Source organism: Anneissia japonica, unplaced genomic scaffold (genome assembly GCF_011630105.1).
Source record: "Anneissia japonica isolate Jap-2015-1 unplaced genomic scaffold, ASM1163010v1 scaffold2994_len2133135_cov197, whole genome shotgun sequence".
Classification (NCBI taxonomy): domain Eukaryota; kingdom Metazoa; phylum Echinodermata; class Crinoidea; order Comatulida; family Comatulidae; genus Anneissia; species Anneissia japonica.
This window is the reverse complement of record NW_022728550.1, coordinates 341,994-359,871: the sequence shown is the minus strand read 5'-3', so window position 1 is coordinate 359,871 and position 17,878 is coordinate 341,994. Positions and strand designations below refer to the sequence as shown.

Here is a 17,878-nt window from a genome sequence, read left to right as displayed (position 1 = left end):
CCCCTTCCTCCGCACCCCTTACATGCACTTAAATCCTCGGCCTTCACTTAATCTTACCAATAAATACTTCCCTCATACGCCATTGTTCAGACTGTAATCCTTCCGTTATGATACTTTTTGGTGTAATAATTTATATATTTTATGTCCTATTAAATAGTCTCCGAGTATAACCATTTCAAGAAGTTTGGATCTGACAAATCACCACTAGAGGGCTCACTTCTATCGTCAAAGACAGCAATCAGTTCTGGGGCATGTAGTTTGTATTGTGAACGGTCTGCAATCTGCAATTCTTTCTCGTACAATTCGGAAACTCATGAATGCAAGATGAGTAGTGAAAGAACCGACTCAAATGCCGTTTCAGAGAACGGTTTTGATTTGTTCATATTAGAGACGACATACAAGGAATGTCAAATGCATCTTGGATGAATTTAAAAACTGTGTATTTGTATAAGTACATTATAATCGTGTTTTTCGTTCATCATTCAAGATTCAAGATTCTTTTATTGTCTGAAATAAAACTCAGAAATTGCAATCACTGGCAAGGTAACAAGTGTTAATATCATATAATAAATAAAGAAACAATTACAAAAATATAGAAACTAATTAGCACCAAACAATATCTAGTCAAGATGAACATACAAAGAAAATTAAATACAATTACACGTTAAACATAAACTAAACTTAAACTTAAACACATTAAACTTACTACTGTACTACTAATTAAAACTACAAATTATCTATTAATATTGTTATTATAAAGGTGAATGGAGTTGGGAACAAAGGAGTTTCTATAACGGCAACGTTTGGTGGGTGGCACATTTAGACGGAAACCTGAGTTGTTAAAAGTAAATTCATTATGTAGTGGATGAGTTGTCGTTCATTATTTTCTTAAGTTTAGCTAGTGTGTATTTTTCATAAATATAATCTAAATGTATAATGTCGTCTTTAACAATTTTCTTAAGAGTCTTCCTGATGGAGTCTAATTTCTTTATATTTTGTTTAGTCAGGTTTTTATATGTACAGATTAAGCAGTAAGTTAAAACACTCTGTATTTTTGCATTGTAAAACAATGAGAACCCGCACGATTAAAATCGTAACGGTTCTGGGTTTGGCCTACAGAAGGTCGTGCTTACAGGTCCATCCATTCATATAAAAAGCCTTTTTAATGGAGAAAGTGTACCTCTCGTTAGCCATATAGTAGCCTAGGTCCATACATAACTCCGGCTATATAAAATTTATAAGATTGAAAAATGTTAATCTTGTGACACTATGTCCACGTTTTAATTGGTATTCATTTGTTAATATTATTAATTATAATTATATTATTTATATTTAAATAATGTATTGTTTAAGTATGAATTACTAGTCCGTGTTAAATTAATCTATTAAAATTGTATATTTAAATAATATAGTATAGGCATAGCCTATGCCTGAGATTTAGTGTGTGTAGGCCTAGTGTGAAATTATTAATAAATATTATGAATAAAAAATAACGCAAAATGTGAAAGAATATAGGAAGAAGGAAGAATAAGAAAGAGACTCGGAGCGGCTGAAATATTTTCCGAAAATATAAAATAATAGTTAATATGTCATTATTGCATTACATTTTTGTAACTATTTTTAGGCACTAATCATCAGAGGTCTTGGTGCCGCAGCCTACACGTTTCATAATTCAACATCGAATCGGACCTTACATGATATCCAAAATATCTTTATATGAAATACAGAATAGTTAACGTTTAGAAAACAAAATAAAACAAATGTATTACCTAGAAGCAAAGAACATTATCTTTGCTAGAAGTACGTATAAATGTAGTATGATCGTGAACATAATCATGCCGGGTTAAGCGGTAGTGAACAGAATAAAAGTAAACTAATTTGATACTTGGATGTTTGCTGATTGGTTGTAATTTTGTGTTTGAGATAAAAAAAAACATAGGCTCCCTACTGACGACGTAGACTTATATTGATCCTTATATACATCGATAATAGTATAAAGTAATAATTAGGCGTGTACCGTCAATAAAGTACCGGTACACAACTTATCCGAAATAATAATCACCCTTCGATAATATTTCTATAATTATCCTCACATTACTTGTGATAGGTACCACCCGTTATCACCTGTAGAATCCATGGTTGTACTATAATTCTCACATCTAGCAGAAACATTGAATGACTGTAGTATTGAAATGACAATGCTCTTGTTAAAACAAAGACGTATAATACATCACTTGTTAGTTAATGTAATTACCTTATATAAGCTAAGCATATTCACAAATACTTAATATGGGGCTTATTCGACTGGCTCATCTAGTTGACTACGATTTTTCGTTGAGTATTATCATTCAATAGACTGGTTCGTAAAATGACGGAACGGAAATAAACGTAAACCAGAGTGCGTTAATCAGCGTTAAGTTATCCACGTGACCAAAAAAAAAAACATGGCCGATTGGTCAGTTTAGCAGCAACATTTGCGTTAATATAATTTAGGTCAAATTTCAAAAAATAAAAATTACAATATTTACCAACATGTAGTCAAAAAATAATTGGATTGTAGGCTAACAGAATTCAAACACTGAATGAAAACATTTTTTTACGAAAAACCCATACTGCCACAATCCGAAGCAACCTTGATACTATCGTTATGGCTGCATAACGATAGTTATGCAGCCATTTTGTCTTGTCGAGCATTTACTAGTCTTCTATTCGACTGGTTGATTTTACCAATGTGCGGGTAAAGGAGTGGTTTAACGACGAACGACCATTCGAATACGGCCATTGTGTTCAATATTTATTACACCTTATTATCTCCGCCAAGAGATATATGTTTTCTGTTGTTTAAGTGTGTGTGTGTCACGTTTTGGTGTTTTCATGTGTGTGTGTGTGTTTTTTTTTGTATGTATTGTATTTTTTGTATCAACTCATGGTTGATATTCCGCCAATAAGATTATGGATAGAAGATGATTCGCCAAATTACGACATCTTGGATCTTGGAATTCGACATAGACAGGAGGGCAGGGGTGCAGACAGTAAATTTTACAGATAGGGGATCTACGCTACCTCAGCCCCATCCTTGGCTGGGGCTGAGGTAGGAAATTGTTGCACTTTTAGATCATCTGGAAATGACACTGTCAGATTCAAAATTTGAATGTAATATTCTGTTATTCCCCCATTTAATTTTAATGTTGTCAAATTTAGGGCTCCCTCCTGATTTGTTTAATTTATGCAATATCCAGGTAAAAGCAGTACAAGAGAAAACATGAAAACAAGATGTACACTACCTGAGGATTGCCACTATCAAGCGGCTCTCCTATACTAAACATCTTTACATAGAGAATACATAAGCAAAACTAATTTAAACGATTCTATCAGATCACAAAAAAAATATTTGAATTAAAATATAATGACAATCATAAAACAATTTACAGTGAACGAAGTCATGCTTGTCAAAGGTATTTCATTATAGCCAAGGTAAGACAAGAAAAATAATGAAATCATGAAAAGGTTTTTGCGGACCACATTTTTCGGGGACTTTGACTTGACGGACCCCCAATTATTTTTCGCTGACCCCTAAGCTTGTTGCTGATTGGTCCCAAAAAAAAAACGTACGATTTCAGGATACAAATGGCTCTCAGATCCATTGGTCCGGATCCGGAGCCCGGATTGGAAATCGTACGAATTTAATGTGAACAGTCCTATTCTTTACCACTGGACCCATTTTTCACGATTTTTTCTCCGGATTCCGGACCGGATCCGGGCTTGATGTGAACGTAGCTTAAACCAGAAACTGGTACACTAGGCCCCCAACATGGCGACGCGTCGGTGGCTTCACTTTTTTTCTGAACATGGCCGATGAGCAAAACCAGCTATTAAGTAGAGGTCAGTTATGCACGTGACCAAAAAATATGGCCGATTGGTCAGTTTAGCAACAACATTTGCGTTAATATAATTTAGATTAAATTTCAGAAAATAAAAATTATAATATTTACCCACATTGAAGTCAAAAAATAATTGTAGGCTAACAGAATTCAAAAACCGGATGAAAACATTTTTTTACGAAAAAAACCATACTGCCACATTCCGAAGCAGCCTTGATTACGTAGCGTGTATCGCGGTAACTATGCAGCCATTTTGTTTTGTGGAGTAGTATTTACCAGTTTTCTATTTTTGACTGGCCGTCTTCGTTAAGTAGGATTTTACCACTGCGCAGATGGGCGGGGTTTAACGAAGAACGACCAGTCGAATACGGCCATTTGTAAAATTACTAGACCTATGTAGCTCTATAATACGAAATAATGAAATATGAAGTCGACTAAATTTTCCTAAACTCAGTGATACTTGATGTATAAATTTGCATTATCTTTATAAAATTATTTATTCAACGAAGAGAGACAGACGTTTTAATGGTCTGGTTAGCTCTTCGGCAAGAGTCGAAGCACCTTGACTTGAAGCATTCTAGCATGTAAATGGTGGATTTCATTTTGATAAGTTGTTGATGATGAAGCAAGATGAGTAGGAGGGGGATTGGTGGTTTATTAGAGGGGTTCGTTTAAAAAGGGCGTAACCAAGCATAAATACCCTTGGCGTTGGATTTTGGATATTTCAGTACCGTACGGTATATACAGATATCATGGCCCTACAATATTGACAGATGACAGATTTCAGATAGCTTAGTATATGGGACCAACATAAATTGACAATTGCTCGTCTTATTCCAGGTTCCAATGCTAGCTGAGACAACTTCATTTCTAGGCTTGTCCTCATCGAAACACATTTTAGGCATTGTATAACTTCTGGCTTTTGAATGATAAAATGTTTTGTTGAATTGAATTGTATTGAATTATTGTAAAAGACTGAAGTTCAACAAGACCACAATCTGTACCTAAAATCCATTTAACTCGCCTTGAAATTTTAGCTAGCTAAGTACGGTAGGCCTGTATTAATATGGTTTTTAATATGTCGTAATGCAATCAGATCAATCAAATTCAGCTTTTCGCTGTCGATTTTAAATTAAGTACCCGAATAATAAAAAAAAAGAAAATAATGAATGAAACGACGAGTGTGCTAACACAATCGAATAAAGACATCAAATTTATTGCAGTTAAAAGAGAAAAAAAAAAGTCCTTCGAGCCGGATTTGAACCAGCGACCTAAGGATTACTAATTGAACACTACAGTCCTCCGCTCTACCAACTGAGCTATCGAAGGTCGATGACAGCTGATCGACAAATAACAAATGTATACAAGCTACCGGGTGCAACTATTAACTATACGTGATTATTGATATCAGAGGCACTGTCGAATGTTCCAGCTAAATTTCATGTTTCAATTAATTATAATTTAATTTTTAGTCAGGCATATATTTTATTATATAGAACGAAGGAAATTCATGAAAATTTAAGAAATTATTAAATACCAGATGCTAAAATCCAGTTGGCTTTGGAAGACCCCTCTATGCAAAATCGACCAGGCCAGAGTGTTTGCCGACAGCGATTTTTTTTTCCGTACGAAACATTTGCATGAAACTCCACTCGGGTCGTCTCGGATTGATTCGAATCGAGTTTGATATACGAACAAGAGCAGGCACTTCACAATGTCATGACGCTCGAGTATTCTATTACCTTTACTGTACTGTTGTTTATTTACCTACGGCAGGCCTATAAAATCTTACCGATTTTCGAGTCGAGTCAGTTGAGACAACCCGAGTGGAGTTTCATGCAAATATTTCGTACGGGAAAAAAAATCGCTTCCCGACATGGCTCAGCCAGCGGAGGGGGACATAAGAAATGTTATCAATTTAAAACAAGCCATGGGCCTAAAACAAACTGGAAAACGCACATAACATTTCAAAAAATACAAAATAGACTAAATATAATAGGTGACCTATTTTAAGCATGTATAACGGTAACGCCTGTTAGTTCAATCAAATCAACTTCCAATATACACAGGTCGAACGTTAAAATCCGAATGATGACATAATAATAAGCACAAAAGAGAAGCACGTTATAACATAGAGAAAATAGATAGGTCCACATTATGAATGGCCTGTGAGTCATCATCATCATCTCACCGATCATTATTAGGTTATTATCCTACTAATTATTATTAATTATTGTTAATATTATTATTATTAAAATCATTCTCATTTTTATTGTTATTATTAATGTTATCATCTAGGCCATATTATTTTATCATTATTAATTTATTATTATTAGTTTATTATTATCATTATCATTATTATTATTATTATTATTATTATTGTATTATTCTTGCCTTCGTTATTTTCGCCATTGACGTTGTCATATTCATATTCATTATTATTATTATTATTATTATTATTATTATTATTATTATTATTATTACGGTATTACAGTATTATTATTATTATTATTATTATTATTACTATTGTTGTTGTTGTTATCATCATCAATATTTTATCATTAATAATGTGACATGGAGCAACATGATCTGCATCAATATTTTGCTGACGAGGTAGCCGGTGTGGTACATTACAGAATGATGATCATATAGCCGAATGTTGATCATATAGCCGAATGTTGATCATAGCCGTGTTTCCATGGCAAAAGTAACCTTCTTGATTGAGGAAAACCTTCCTCACTAAATATATTTAGCTTACATACTCAATACTTGTAATAAGTAATATGACGATTATATGAATTTCTCGAACGCGTCTGTTAAGCAGGGGGATTCCCGCCGGCGAAGCCGCACCCTTCGCACCCCCCAGCCTATGCCCCTGATAGACTATTGATGAAGACTGCATCTATTGATGACGATCGCGTCTGATGATGACGATCGATCGTTCCCCGTTCCGGCCCCCATTTCGGACATATCTGAATCCGCCCCTGGATGATGACAAATGCTTCGGATACAATCATAATGGTGATCGCGTTATAACGGTCGCGTTGATAATGGCGATCGTGTAAGATGACGATCGCGTCCAACAGTGTTATTCGGCCCCCTTTCAGACATCTCTGGATCCGCCCCTGTCCAATGATGATGAAGATGTCTATTGATGACAATCGAGACTAATGATGACGGTGTCGAGTCTGACAATGACGATCACGTCCGAAAATGAAAATCGCGATTGGATTCTCGGTGAACATGTTTAGCAACACTTGAATTGTAAGCCTGTTCCGCATCATTGTTACTAGTTATTGGTGGGTTTATCAGTAAATCGCTTACCAATTGTTGATATGGAAAACACTGAAATCGACCCTTTGATATAAATGGCTCTTGGTCTACGGCCATGGTAGCCTATATACCAGTTACTAAACCATTGCCCCCTGCCAGAAAAAATTTAAACAAATTGTGGAAAATGTGAAGTCACAAGGCGGAACACATTAACAAAATAAAAAGTTATATACCTATATCAACACAATTTTTATTAAAACGAAAATACAAACTGGATTTGAATGAAAGATAATCGGCATAAATTGTTGGGGTATCAAAATATATATTTAAAAAGAACAATTAAAATTCATTATAGACTGTAATCCTATAATATTCCAGTATACTTTACATAATGACATTAGACCTGTACGCTTTTAATCGGTACATTCCCGTTGACTTTATGAAAAGTATATTTGAAGTTAAATACAAATGATGCATAGTTTTGATATATTAATAGGCCTAAATACACTTGAATTGTAAGTCTATGTTCCGCATCATTGTTGCTAGTTATTGGTGGGTTTATCAGTAAATCGCTTACCAATTGTTATGGAAATCACTGAAATCGGCAGTTTGATATAAATGGCTCTTGGTCTACGGCCATGGTAGCCTATATACCCGTTACTAGACCATTGCCCCCTACCAGAAAAAATTAAAACAAATTGTGGAAAATGTGAAGTCACAAGGCGGAACACATTAACAAAATAAAAAGTTACCGTATATGCCTATATCAACACCTTAATTTTTATTAAAACGAAAATACAAACTGGATTTGAATGAAAGATAATCGGCATAAATTGTTGGGGTATCAAAATATATATTTAAAAAGAACAATTAAAATTCATTATAGACTCTAATCCTATAATATTCCATTATATTTTACATAATATCATTAGACCTGTACGCTTTTAATCGGTACAATTCTGTTGACTTTAGGAAAAGTATATTTAAAGCAAATACAAACGATGCATAGTTTTGATATATTAATAGGGCTAAATACCACAATAAATTCCTGAAATAGGATTTCTTAAGTAGTTTGTTTTGTTTAAAAAATGTATCTCTGTCGCTATAGAAAATTGGTGCATACCTAATACGTAGTATATTTTTCTAATGAATGTTGTAGCGGATAGTAGTAGATGAAATTTTCTTTGGTAGAAAGCGGACTCTCGCTCTAACTTACTGAAAAAAGGAACAACATAACACTAAAAATGCAATATTTTTTTGAATATTTGATAAAACGTGTCTTTATAAATCTAGGCAAGAATAATTCTTTGGGTATAATTATAATCGCATGATCATTAACGTCTGATCATTATCCAATCATAGCTCTGCCAACATAGCCCGCGCATTCTAATCCTTTTACTGGATTGGTTTGTTTGTTGTGACTTGTTTACTTGCTAAGAATATTGCTCGGTTCAATCTTGTACAAGGAACTATTCGTTCTCTCCACACCATCGCCAACGATACCGTCTTTAAGATCATTGGCAATTTCCAATCCCCTGGAAGATCCGATTCCCACAAACTCACATCTAACAACATACATGAGAACGTCATAAGGCGCCTGCGTAAAGCGTCTGTAGAGGGCAGCATTCTGTAGGCCAAGGGATTCATCTGCCTTTAGCTTTGTTACTCCAGTTACGTCCATCCACTCTGATTCAAACTTTGCCGATTCTTCATCAGTTTTTGGTCCCTGAATAAAAAAAAACAAAAAAAAAACTTTGTACAAAAAGAGTTTGTATGGAAATGTTGTGTTTTAATTGGGTAATATTCCAGTTACTTCTCTGCAAATGCATGGACGTTAAACTGTTGGTTACGGTATCTATGAGTACCGGTACATTGATAGGTCTTTGTACACGTTAAAACAAGTGACCTCAAAGATGATCTTCAATCGAGAAAACGGAGGTTGATCAGCCATACCTACCTTAAAGCTTGACAATAAAAATACGGAGTCAGTGCTTTTTGGTAAGGCAGGGGCAATGGGCGACCCTTCCATTGTAGCTACCTCCGTATATCCACCTGTGGTCAATAAAAGGAAAAAAACCTGATAAATACTTTTTTACGTCACTCCAATTTAATCAACAGGAATCCCCCTGTATTAATTCATCTTGGAAGAGTTACGCGAGTGTCCCGAGCGACGTTGCCACCAAGGACTAGGCCTATGTTACAAATTAATAATAATACTGTAACCAGTGGGTTTTCGGTGATACACAAAGGATCCACCATTGCATGATTAAAAGAGCTTGAACGTCCACAGGGCCAAAATCCAGTTTTTGTAATACACTATGCTTCCTATCCTCCTGACGCGGATTTTTTCCAACATAGGGCCTACGCCATCTGAAGCATAGGCCTACTTTGACATTTAGTAGTCGATGTAGTTTGTAGATATTTTTCAGAAAAATTCGTCGAGTTGAACGTGTATCTAAATTGCATGCAGACTCCATGGCAAAACTCACCTGGATAATTGACTTGCAGACCTGGAGGACCATGACCTTCAACCAGAGCCTTTATCAACTCGGGAGATGGTTCGCAAAAGTCTTTGGTGATTCGCTCCTGTGTGCCCTCAAAGAACGAATAATTAACGTACGGAAAACGTCCTGTGGATAAAATCGTAAAATGTTAGTTATCTACATAGCTAAACATTTTCTTATTTCTAATTTTCAATATTGATGCTCATATCGATGGGGGCCATAGACACAAGTGTGTACAGTCATTGACCACATATGGGCGTCGACCGGTGGGAACAGGGGGTAACGTCCCCCCCCCCACTTTTCAAAGTAGGGGACATCATATTAATTGTCTCCCCGACTTTAAATTGGAAGTGTGTAAACCTATTAGGCCAACATTTTTACAAACTTAAAAGTGCACAATTTCTACTAAAAACGATCTATTCCTTTTGTATATTATTAAGACCATTATAACAGCCTATAGTGTTTAATACGGTATTATCTACATACATAGGCTACGGTAGATTCTTGTTTTTCCCAATTTCAACAAATTATAGTTAGTCAATTTAATTTTATATAGCCGTTATTAAACAATAATTATACAGCCTTTGACATAGGTCTTTCTATTTCGACTTATTTAAGTTTATAAAATCCGATGTTACGTTGTCGCAAAATCGTCATAACGTCATGATAATGATAAATTAAGTAAATCACATTTATGTTTATGAAATAAAAATGCTAACTAATATTCTGTGTGTTTCCTATCTCCTTAGTCCTGTTTGATCGTAAATTAGACGGTAGTATTTCCACTCACAATACTGTAGTCGCAATAGGCCTAATACTTGCAAAAAGTGGAATTAAAAGAGGAGAAAAGGAAAAACATCTTGATTGATTTTAAAAGTATGTATACATGCAAACAGACTAAATTAGAGTGACAAATGTTTTAAGTTTACTGTATCTTATTTGTTTTTCATGCTTCGAAGACGTCACAAGCTAATCAGTAGATAATAAATCATTATTTTTCGCACAAAATACATAAGCGGGCATGATTATGTTTCTCAGAATAAATTTAAAAAAAAAAGTTTTAATGATCCGTACCGTATTCAGTGGCAGATTCAATTAGGGAGCCCAGCTGGCCCACCCTCCATATTTTTTTTCTAAAATTTTAAAGTGGAGAGAAAAGAAAATTATATTCAAATTTAAATCTGAGAATGCCATTTCCGACTAACTAGCAATGATCATAAAATAATGGACTACACTCCACCGATAAAGTCCCTCCATGGGCCCTCTAATTCGAATTCCTGGATCCGCCACTGTATTTTGAAAATGTGTGGAAGTAAATGTTATTTGCATTCGATCCTTAACTTAATTATATATCCGACTTATAAAAGGCCATAAACGCCAGAGCGTCGCCCCCGACCCCACCGGGAGCCCTGACTTCTTTATTTTGCAATTCGTCCCCCCACTTTCAACCACGGATCGACGCTCTTGATTGACCATAAGTGCACGCTATCATTTAGGCAAGAATAATTCTTTTTGTATAATGTAATCGCATGTGTATATCATTATCATCTCTTCTTCAGCATTGTGAGTTTGAGGTGAGGCATGTTAATCATCAGGCATGGTCTCCCGACGCATGTAATCAATAATTCGGCGCATAATTTGGCAAATCTCAATACAAGTACTGTGTATGACGATACAAGCACAGAGATTTAGAATTTAGCTATTGCTAATTTTATTCCAAATAAATCGCGTTTGAATAACCATACAGGTGCCAAAATGCAAATGAGGCCAAATTGTGTTCTCCTGTAAGTATGAAAGTAACTCGAAGAAAGTAGGGCCTATAAAACCTTTCAATGACATGTAGTGAAAAATCTGTTTCTCCATACAGGATATAAACGGAAATTAGTTTCACCCGGCTACAATCGTGTTTACAGTCTTTATCATAATAGGAGTCTGATAATATCAACAACGACTAATAAGTTTCGATTCAAAAGCAATGTCAATGCACTTTCACAGGACACGATTACTGATTCAATGGAGGATTAAAGAGTACCGGTACGGTAGGCCATCCATACGATAAAAGAGAACAATCATAATCATCAGTACAGCACATTGTTCGTTTTTAAGTGTTTATAAAGCTCGTTCCCTTTTTATCACCAGCAAACCCCCCAAAAAATCTTAAGGCTATACTCACCTTAAAAGGACTGTTCATAACGTGTGAATGACTGTACCATTTCCCTTCTAGCCGTCAATCATAGCATGTTATATTTTATAATATTATATTGCTCCGTTTTTTATGTTATCGATGTTCATATCTCAAACTGTTGGTCGCACCCTCTTCCTGTGCCTATGCTTTACCAGGTGATTTTTCTAACTTTTTCATAAGATAACGTTCACCGGAAAGGAGGTCACCCTACTTTGTGGCTTGGCGCGTAACCTCCGGCAATTTGGTGCTTCTGTACATTTAATATCATTAATGTCTTAAAATGGAACATCCATGATTGGCTTATGCAGTGCTGCAGTCCCTCCAGCAGACGCACGCACTCGCACACACGCTAACTTTTTGGAAGTTAGGCCTACATTCGCCTATCCTAATCTTATGAAAATTCATTACGTTTTATGTTTGAACATACGCACACCCAGTTGTACAAGAATAATTTATTTCTGTATTTTTAATTTTTAATTTTTTTTTTCTGTATAGATACGTTACAGGTCTATGCATGGTTTTAATTGAATATTTATCTATTACGATCGTTAAATTAAACGACTAAAACAACCAACTGGCAAAAATATGTGGAGTAACCTCGTCGAAGTACGGTAGTTTATGGCAATAGGCCCAATGTATCTCTGAAAACGACAGTGTTCTTTGTTGTCAAATTACTGAAGGGAATATTATTAGTCTGAGTTATGCCATGGAATAACATTGTCTGACAGATTATGGCATGCGTCCAGCACGATGTAACGTCAAATTTCCTCCATGGTGAAACCATGCAAAATGAAACACAATAATAACTCATGCATATGATAATCTAATATTGAAGTAAATATAAAATATAATGGAAAATGCAAGCATAATTGATAAGCAAAATGAAATGAAATGGAAGAGACTCTTTATTTATCTACACTGATTTTGTTTCGCAAATTCAGAGAAAACATCATCGCCTGACATGACAACGATAATAAGTAGGCCATTTGTGTATGCACGCAATTATTCTGTCTTACATCCTAATCACGGCCAGGTATCGTTGGAGGTATGTTGACCCGGCGCAACGATTCACAGATGTGTCCTAGTCAATTGTTACCTGGTTTACATCTCCCTAATTACTATAGGTTTTACCTTTACACAATGCTAAATAAATAATATCGTTTGCTACCTTCAGGATTCAAATTAGTGTGCAGTTGAGCACTGACGAAATGGTCAAGCGTTTTCACGAAATGGCCAAGATGACTCCAGCCTTTTAGGAAAGATTCCATATTCGGCGGCGGCGTAATCTTCTCGTAAAAATTAAACACTACATTCACTTCCTTCGTCGCCATTATTTGTTTTCAATCTAAAACGTTTCTGCAAAGATATCAGTTGGTATTGGAGTATGTTTAAAGAACATATATATCCGATGCGAGTATTCGGTAGAGTGACGAGCGAGGGTGTCAGCTCTCTGTTCTGCATACATGAGCGCATGCTCGCTTTAAGCTGGTCCCTTGAGAAAACAACTGAAAATCTAAAAAAAATTTCAACAAAGAAACAGTACAAGCATACTGGAAACAAGCCAAAGAGTTAATAAAATGATAAATCAGTAAATTTAACTCTATTTTTGTAAACGTAATTAAATCAAGTTTGCATATTCAATTCTGTCCTGGTGCATGTTTCAATCTCCTTTAGCAAAGGTTTTATTTTTGTTTAATTACCATTAAATGGAACGACTTCCAATTATCTTACCGGTACCGGATGGATTCACCGGTATCTTATCAAAATAGTCACTGTCTCAACTCTTGCCATTTTTTTACGCAAACTTTTATCGAAAATGGTCACTTAATTGAAAAATTTGTTAATGTGACTCATTTCATTATTTGCATAACCACAGAAAACGTGCAGATTATAGTATTGATCTAAGGAAAACGAATTCCCCTCAACCAAACGAATCTAACATGTTACTAAGTGTAATATATAAATGGAACTTACAGCTACTTTCATTATTATCATTGTCACAATCTTCATATTCAAGATTCGATTTATTTTCCTTCTTAATAATAAAAGTAGGCCTACATTCCATGACACTGAAATAAGACACACAATTTATAGGCTTACGACAGTATAGAGATATTAAACACACTACAGCACATACAGTAAATCACGAATTGTGGTTATTTTTTGAGCTATATTAATTCAATCTTCAATATTCTGAAAATGCATACACAGCAGCAACAAGGCTGAATTGCGTATAATGTACAAGATTAATAGCCTATACACAGCAGAAAATTGACAACAAAAAATACATAAATTGTCATAAAATCTGAAGGAAAAAATTGAAAAATCTTTAAAAAGCAATACGTCAAAATGCGAGGAAACAGTTGAAGGAGAGAGCATTGTAATTAATAAGGTAAATAATAATAAAAATTTAAAAAAAATAAAAAAACCCCGGACAATAAAGGAAGGGAGAAGAACACCCAGACAAAGGAAATGACACTGCAAGTTTAATTTTAATTTGTTATATCATGGAAGAAAGAAACAAATCGGCCATGAATGGGCGATCATGCGCATTATTGTTCAATGTCATTCGAGACCCTTTACAACACAAAACTGTAAATAAGTAGGCCTATAAGACCGAACCCACATACGCCAACGATCATTTATTAACGAAGGCACAATATTGTTGTTGAAACGTATGCGAATGTATGCTGCGCAGTAGATTGCTTCCGAAGGCGTGGTGGTATCATCACTAAGGTTGATCACCTAATCCTATTATACATATTATACAGGCTAATTTGTAATCGTCGCATTTCCGTAACAATTTAGCACATGTTGTGTTGAATTCTAGGGTCGCAATAACGACAGCCTGAATTGATCGGTAATAAACAAAAACACACTTTTTCGCGTACGTTTAAAAAACAAGCTCAACTACATTGACCGTGATTTTTATTTTGGTGGAGTAGGGGACGACTAGGGGGAGCGAGTATTTATTTTGGGGATCACCTTCACCCGCCCACCTCTAGATACACCACTGTTAGCCTATATTTAAACAAGCCTAACTACTTGACCGTGATTTTTTTTGTGGGGAGGACGACTAGGGGCAGCGAGTATATTTTTGTGCCGGGTTTCCCCATTACCCGCGCGCACACCCTAGATACGCCACTGCTGTTAGCCTATATTAAACCACAGATCTATTAAACAATACAAAAATTCCATTGAATTTAGGATTTGAAACATATATTGTAACTTAGTTAACAAGGGCCCTTTGTAATTTTTTAAAATATATTTTGTTGAATACAGTCAGTGATTTGACCGGGGAGAGGTGGGATTGCAGGTCTCCCCTGTTGGTACCCATTGATTGGGGTTTGCTGGAACTGGACCGCCGGATTTGGCCGGTCTGTTTTTGTAGAGGTGCCTGGTTGGAGTCCGGGACCAGTTCCCCTTTGTTTTTTGTTGAATAAATAAAATGATGATACCTCTGGACATGAAAATTAACAAAACAAATAGAATAGCGCCACCACTGGTTAAACAACGCCTAACTAAAGATGGCAGCGCCCATGGACCTAGCAACAGCCGCTGCTACTGGCGATAAAATTGTACACAAAAGCTTTTTTTCAATCTCTATATCTATATACCATGTAATTTGAGTACGAACTATGAATGTGGAGCTTCACAAGTGAATGATAGGCTAGTTTAGGCTTAGCCAAGGCCTAGAATATTATATAGTCTAATTCCTTAGGCCTAGGCCCTAGTATTAGGCCAGGCTATTATTTACAGTATTGGCTGAGCCTTAAATATATACCCTAGCCTACTAAATAGAACCTAAACTATAGGCGTAGGTAGCCCTACACCACTGGTCTGGTAGTACTACTTTATAAACATATATTTCCATGGTGGAGGTGAAATAACTATTTTTTATGTGGTGGTAGGGACTAGCCTAGGCCTAGCATGGGCCTACTACTACTAGCCTAGGCCCTAGTCCTGTCTAGACACTACTAGTAGTAGTAGTGTAGCCTAGTAGTAGTAGGCCTACTCTACTTAGCTAGACTAGGCCTAGAGACACTGTGGTCTTTATTACAATGCAAGTAAATAGTGCTAATAGCTAGGCCTCTTCTTAGAATAAATACAAATGGAGATAATTAAGTTTAAATCATCGATGTAAAAGAATGTTTTATTGGTCTGTATTAATTATTATGCTGTGCATTCTCCCATAGTCCTATATACTTTACTATTATTTATTAATAAAAATAATTAATTTAACCAACATGAATATTGCCTTAGTACAATAAGGAAATCACATTTTATTCAGATTTTTTTTAGATATATTAAAAAGAAATATATTTTCATTCTACAGCTTGTTCAAAATCTAATTGAAAGAGGAGCCAACATAAATGGTCGATCCAAGGACGGATTTTCTCCCTTGTGCAATGCTGCCTTCTGGGGCTATAGTGATATTGTTGAGTGTTTATTGTTGAATGGGTAAGATATGCCTAAGGGGTTAAATGGTTTTACTGTTTTATTTTTGTTTCTAGTTTTAGATTTAACTCGAAAAAGAAGACTGTGAGGTACTGGGGTGGGTCCAGATATTTGCAGGAGGGGGTGCAGAAAGAAGGGAACTCTTGTATAAATAACATAAGTTTAAATGACCTTGGGAACCATCTACTGTCTTGTCACCCTGCCATCTTTCGAGAGACTTAAAGCCAACAATAATAGTAGCCTGAAAGTTATTCTCATAATTAACCCCCAACCTTAAGGAAGAAAAGCTGCTGACTATTTACTTAACATCTGTATTTGTATATTTAAATAATCATTCTGTGAAGCCTAGTACCAAATGCTGCAAGTTTCGCCATATGCAACTGAATATTCTGAAGCATAGTATTGAATACCTGTACTGCTACGTCTTTAACTGTAATTATAGAAAGACCTTTGCAAATGAAAGTCAAACTAACTTTTAAATAAAGAACATGAGCCAATAATAGTTTTGTTTATCTATTAGAGCATGCAAGATAGTAAAGAATATGGTAAAAAATTGATTATACGATACATACTCAAATGATGTGATGGAGACATTGTTCGTCACATATTGACTTATTTTACTGATTACCATGATGAGTTTATAATATTTTTATTCCATTATTTAGTGAACATATACAGTACACATTTGTATCAGCCGAAATCACTGAAGTAGAATGTTCCACTTACCTATACTCTGCTGCTCCTTTCACTGTACTACACTAACAATTTGAATATTGAATTCTTACATGTGTTGCTTTTGTAGGATGACAAGTCCTCGTCCAATATTTTGTAGACTCGTGTTGTAAAAATTTTTTTTTTTAAATATGCCAATAATGGTAATTTTAGGATAAAATAAATAAATAAAATATAGATAAATGAATAAATAAAATATAGATAAATTTTTGTTAAAATTTTGAATAGGGCAAATGTGAACCAGTGCAATGGTGGAACGAGGTGGACGGCTTGCCACTGCGCTGCATTCCAAGACCACGGTCGAGTGATTATGAAACTGATGCCTTTTCAACCAGACCTCACTCTGAAGGATAGCAAAGGAAGGTACAGTACATTACACCTGTACATTATACCATACTAATAATTTACATGACCATGTGGAACTTGCTGCATCTTTGTATGTTTTTTTTTGTGTGGCTTCTCTATTCCATTTTAAAAATGGATATATACATAATGAAATGGGTATGTATAAGCATGATTATATCCCATCCTCCAGTTGACCGCAAAGGCATTGTGATTTCTTTTTAACGTGTCTGACGTCACAATTTTGATAAAGCACTATTACTGCACATGGCCAATCTAGTCAGAGATCTATATGATACGGCCTCTTCTGTGCATTACTTTCAGCTTGCTGGATCTCAAATGAGAAACTTTTATACTTTGTGGTCAAGTGGTTATGTCATTCTCCATGTATGCGAATGGTCCCGATGGAGGCCGAGTTTTTTTCTTTTTTTGTCAGAAGCCTCTTCTGTTACAATTCAATATATATAATTATATATATATATATATATATATATATGTATATA

General features: G+C 35.3%; 3 protein-coding genes and 1 non-coding gene across 5 annotated transcripts in view; 2 read left to right on the top strand and 2 right to left on the bottom strand.

Moving 5' to 3' along the window:
• Positions 1-1,890, top strand: part of LOC117114255 (contactin-associated protein 1-like) — a 12,270-nt gene extending 10,380 nt beyond the window's left edge. Inside the window, exon 10 of the mRNA XM_033257860.1 lies at positions 158-1,890. Within this exon, the coding sequence (XP_033113751.1) occupies positions 158-426 (269 nt within the window). The 3' untranslated portion in view covers positions 427-1,890. The remainder of the gene's footprint in view (positions 1-157) is intronic.
• Positions 1,891-5,124: 3,234 nt separating this feature from the next.
• On the bottom strand, positions 5,125-5,210 carry Trnay-gua. The gene is given in 2 exon segments: positions 5,125-5,160; positions 5,174-5,210. It is a non-coding gene; the product is annotated as a tRNA-Tyr (tRNA).
• A 2,174-nt stretch (positions 5,211-7,384) lies between these two features.
• Positions 7,385-13,303, bottom strand: LOC117114337. Its single transcript, XM_033257987.1, has 4 exons — positions 13,012-13,303; positions 9,644-9,784; positions 9,112-9,206; positions 7,385-8,880 (listed from the first exon to the last, which is right to left on the bottom strand). Exons 1-4 carry the CDS (start codon positions 13,172-13,174, stop codon positions 8,581-8,583), a joined length of 699 nt encoding a protein of 232 aa, XP_033113878.1. The 5' UTR covers positions 13,175-13,303; the 3' UTR covers positions 7,385-8,580.
• Positions 13,304-15,348: 2,045 nt separating this feature from the next.
• The window catches only part of LOC117114319 (ankyrin repeat domain-containing protein 50-like), a 4,189-nt gene continuing 1,659 nt past the window's right edge, over positions 15,349-17,878 (top strand). Inside the window, exons 1-3 of one of the 2 annotated variants that reach the window (XM_033257957.1) lie at positions 15,349-15,421; positions 16,180-16,304; positions 17,262-17,396. In XM_033257957.1, coding sequence (XP_033113848.1) covers positions 15,371-15,421; positions 16,180-16,304; positions 17,262-17,396 — 311 coding nt within the window. In that variant the 5' untranslated portion in view covers positions 15,349-15,370. Of the gene's footprint in view, positions 15,422-15,700; positions 15,725-16,179; positions 16,305-17,261; positions 17,397-17,878 lie in introns of those variants that run through there. The other variant, XM_033257959.1, reaches the window with a different exon arrangement.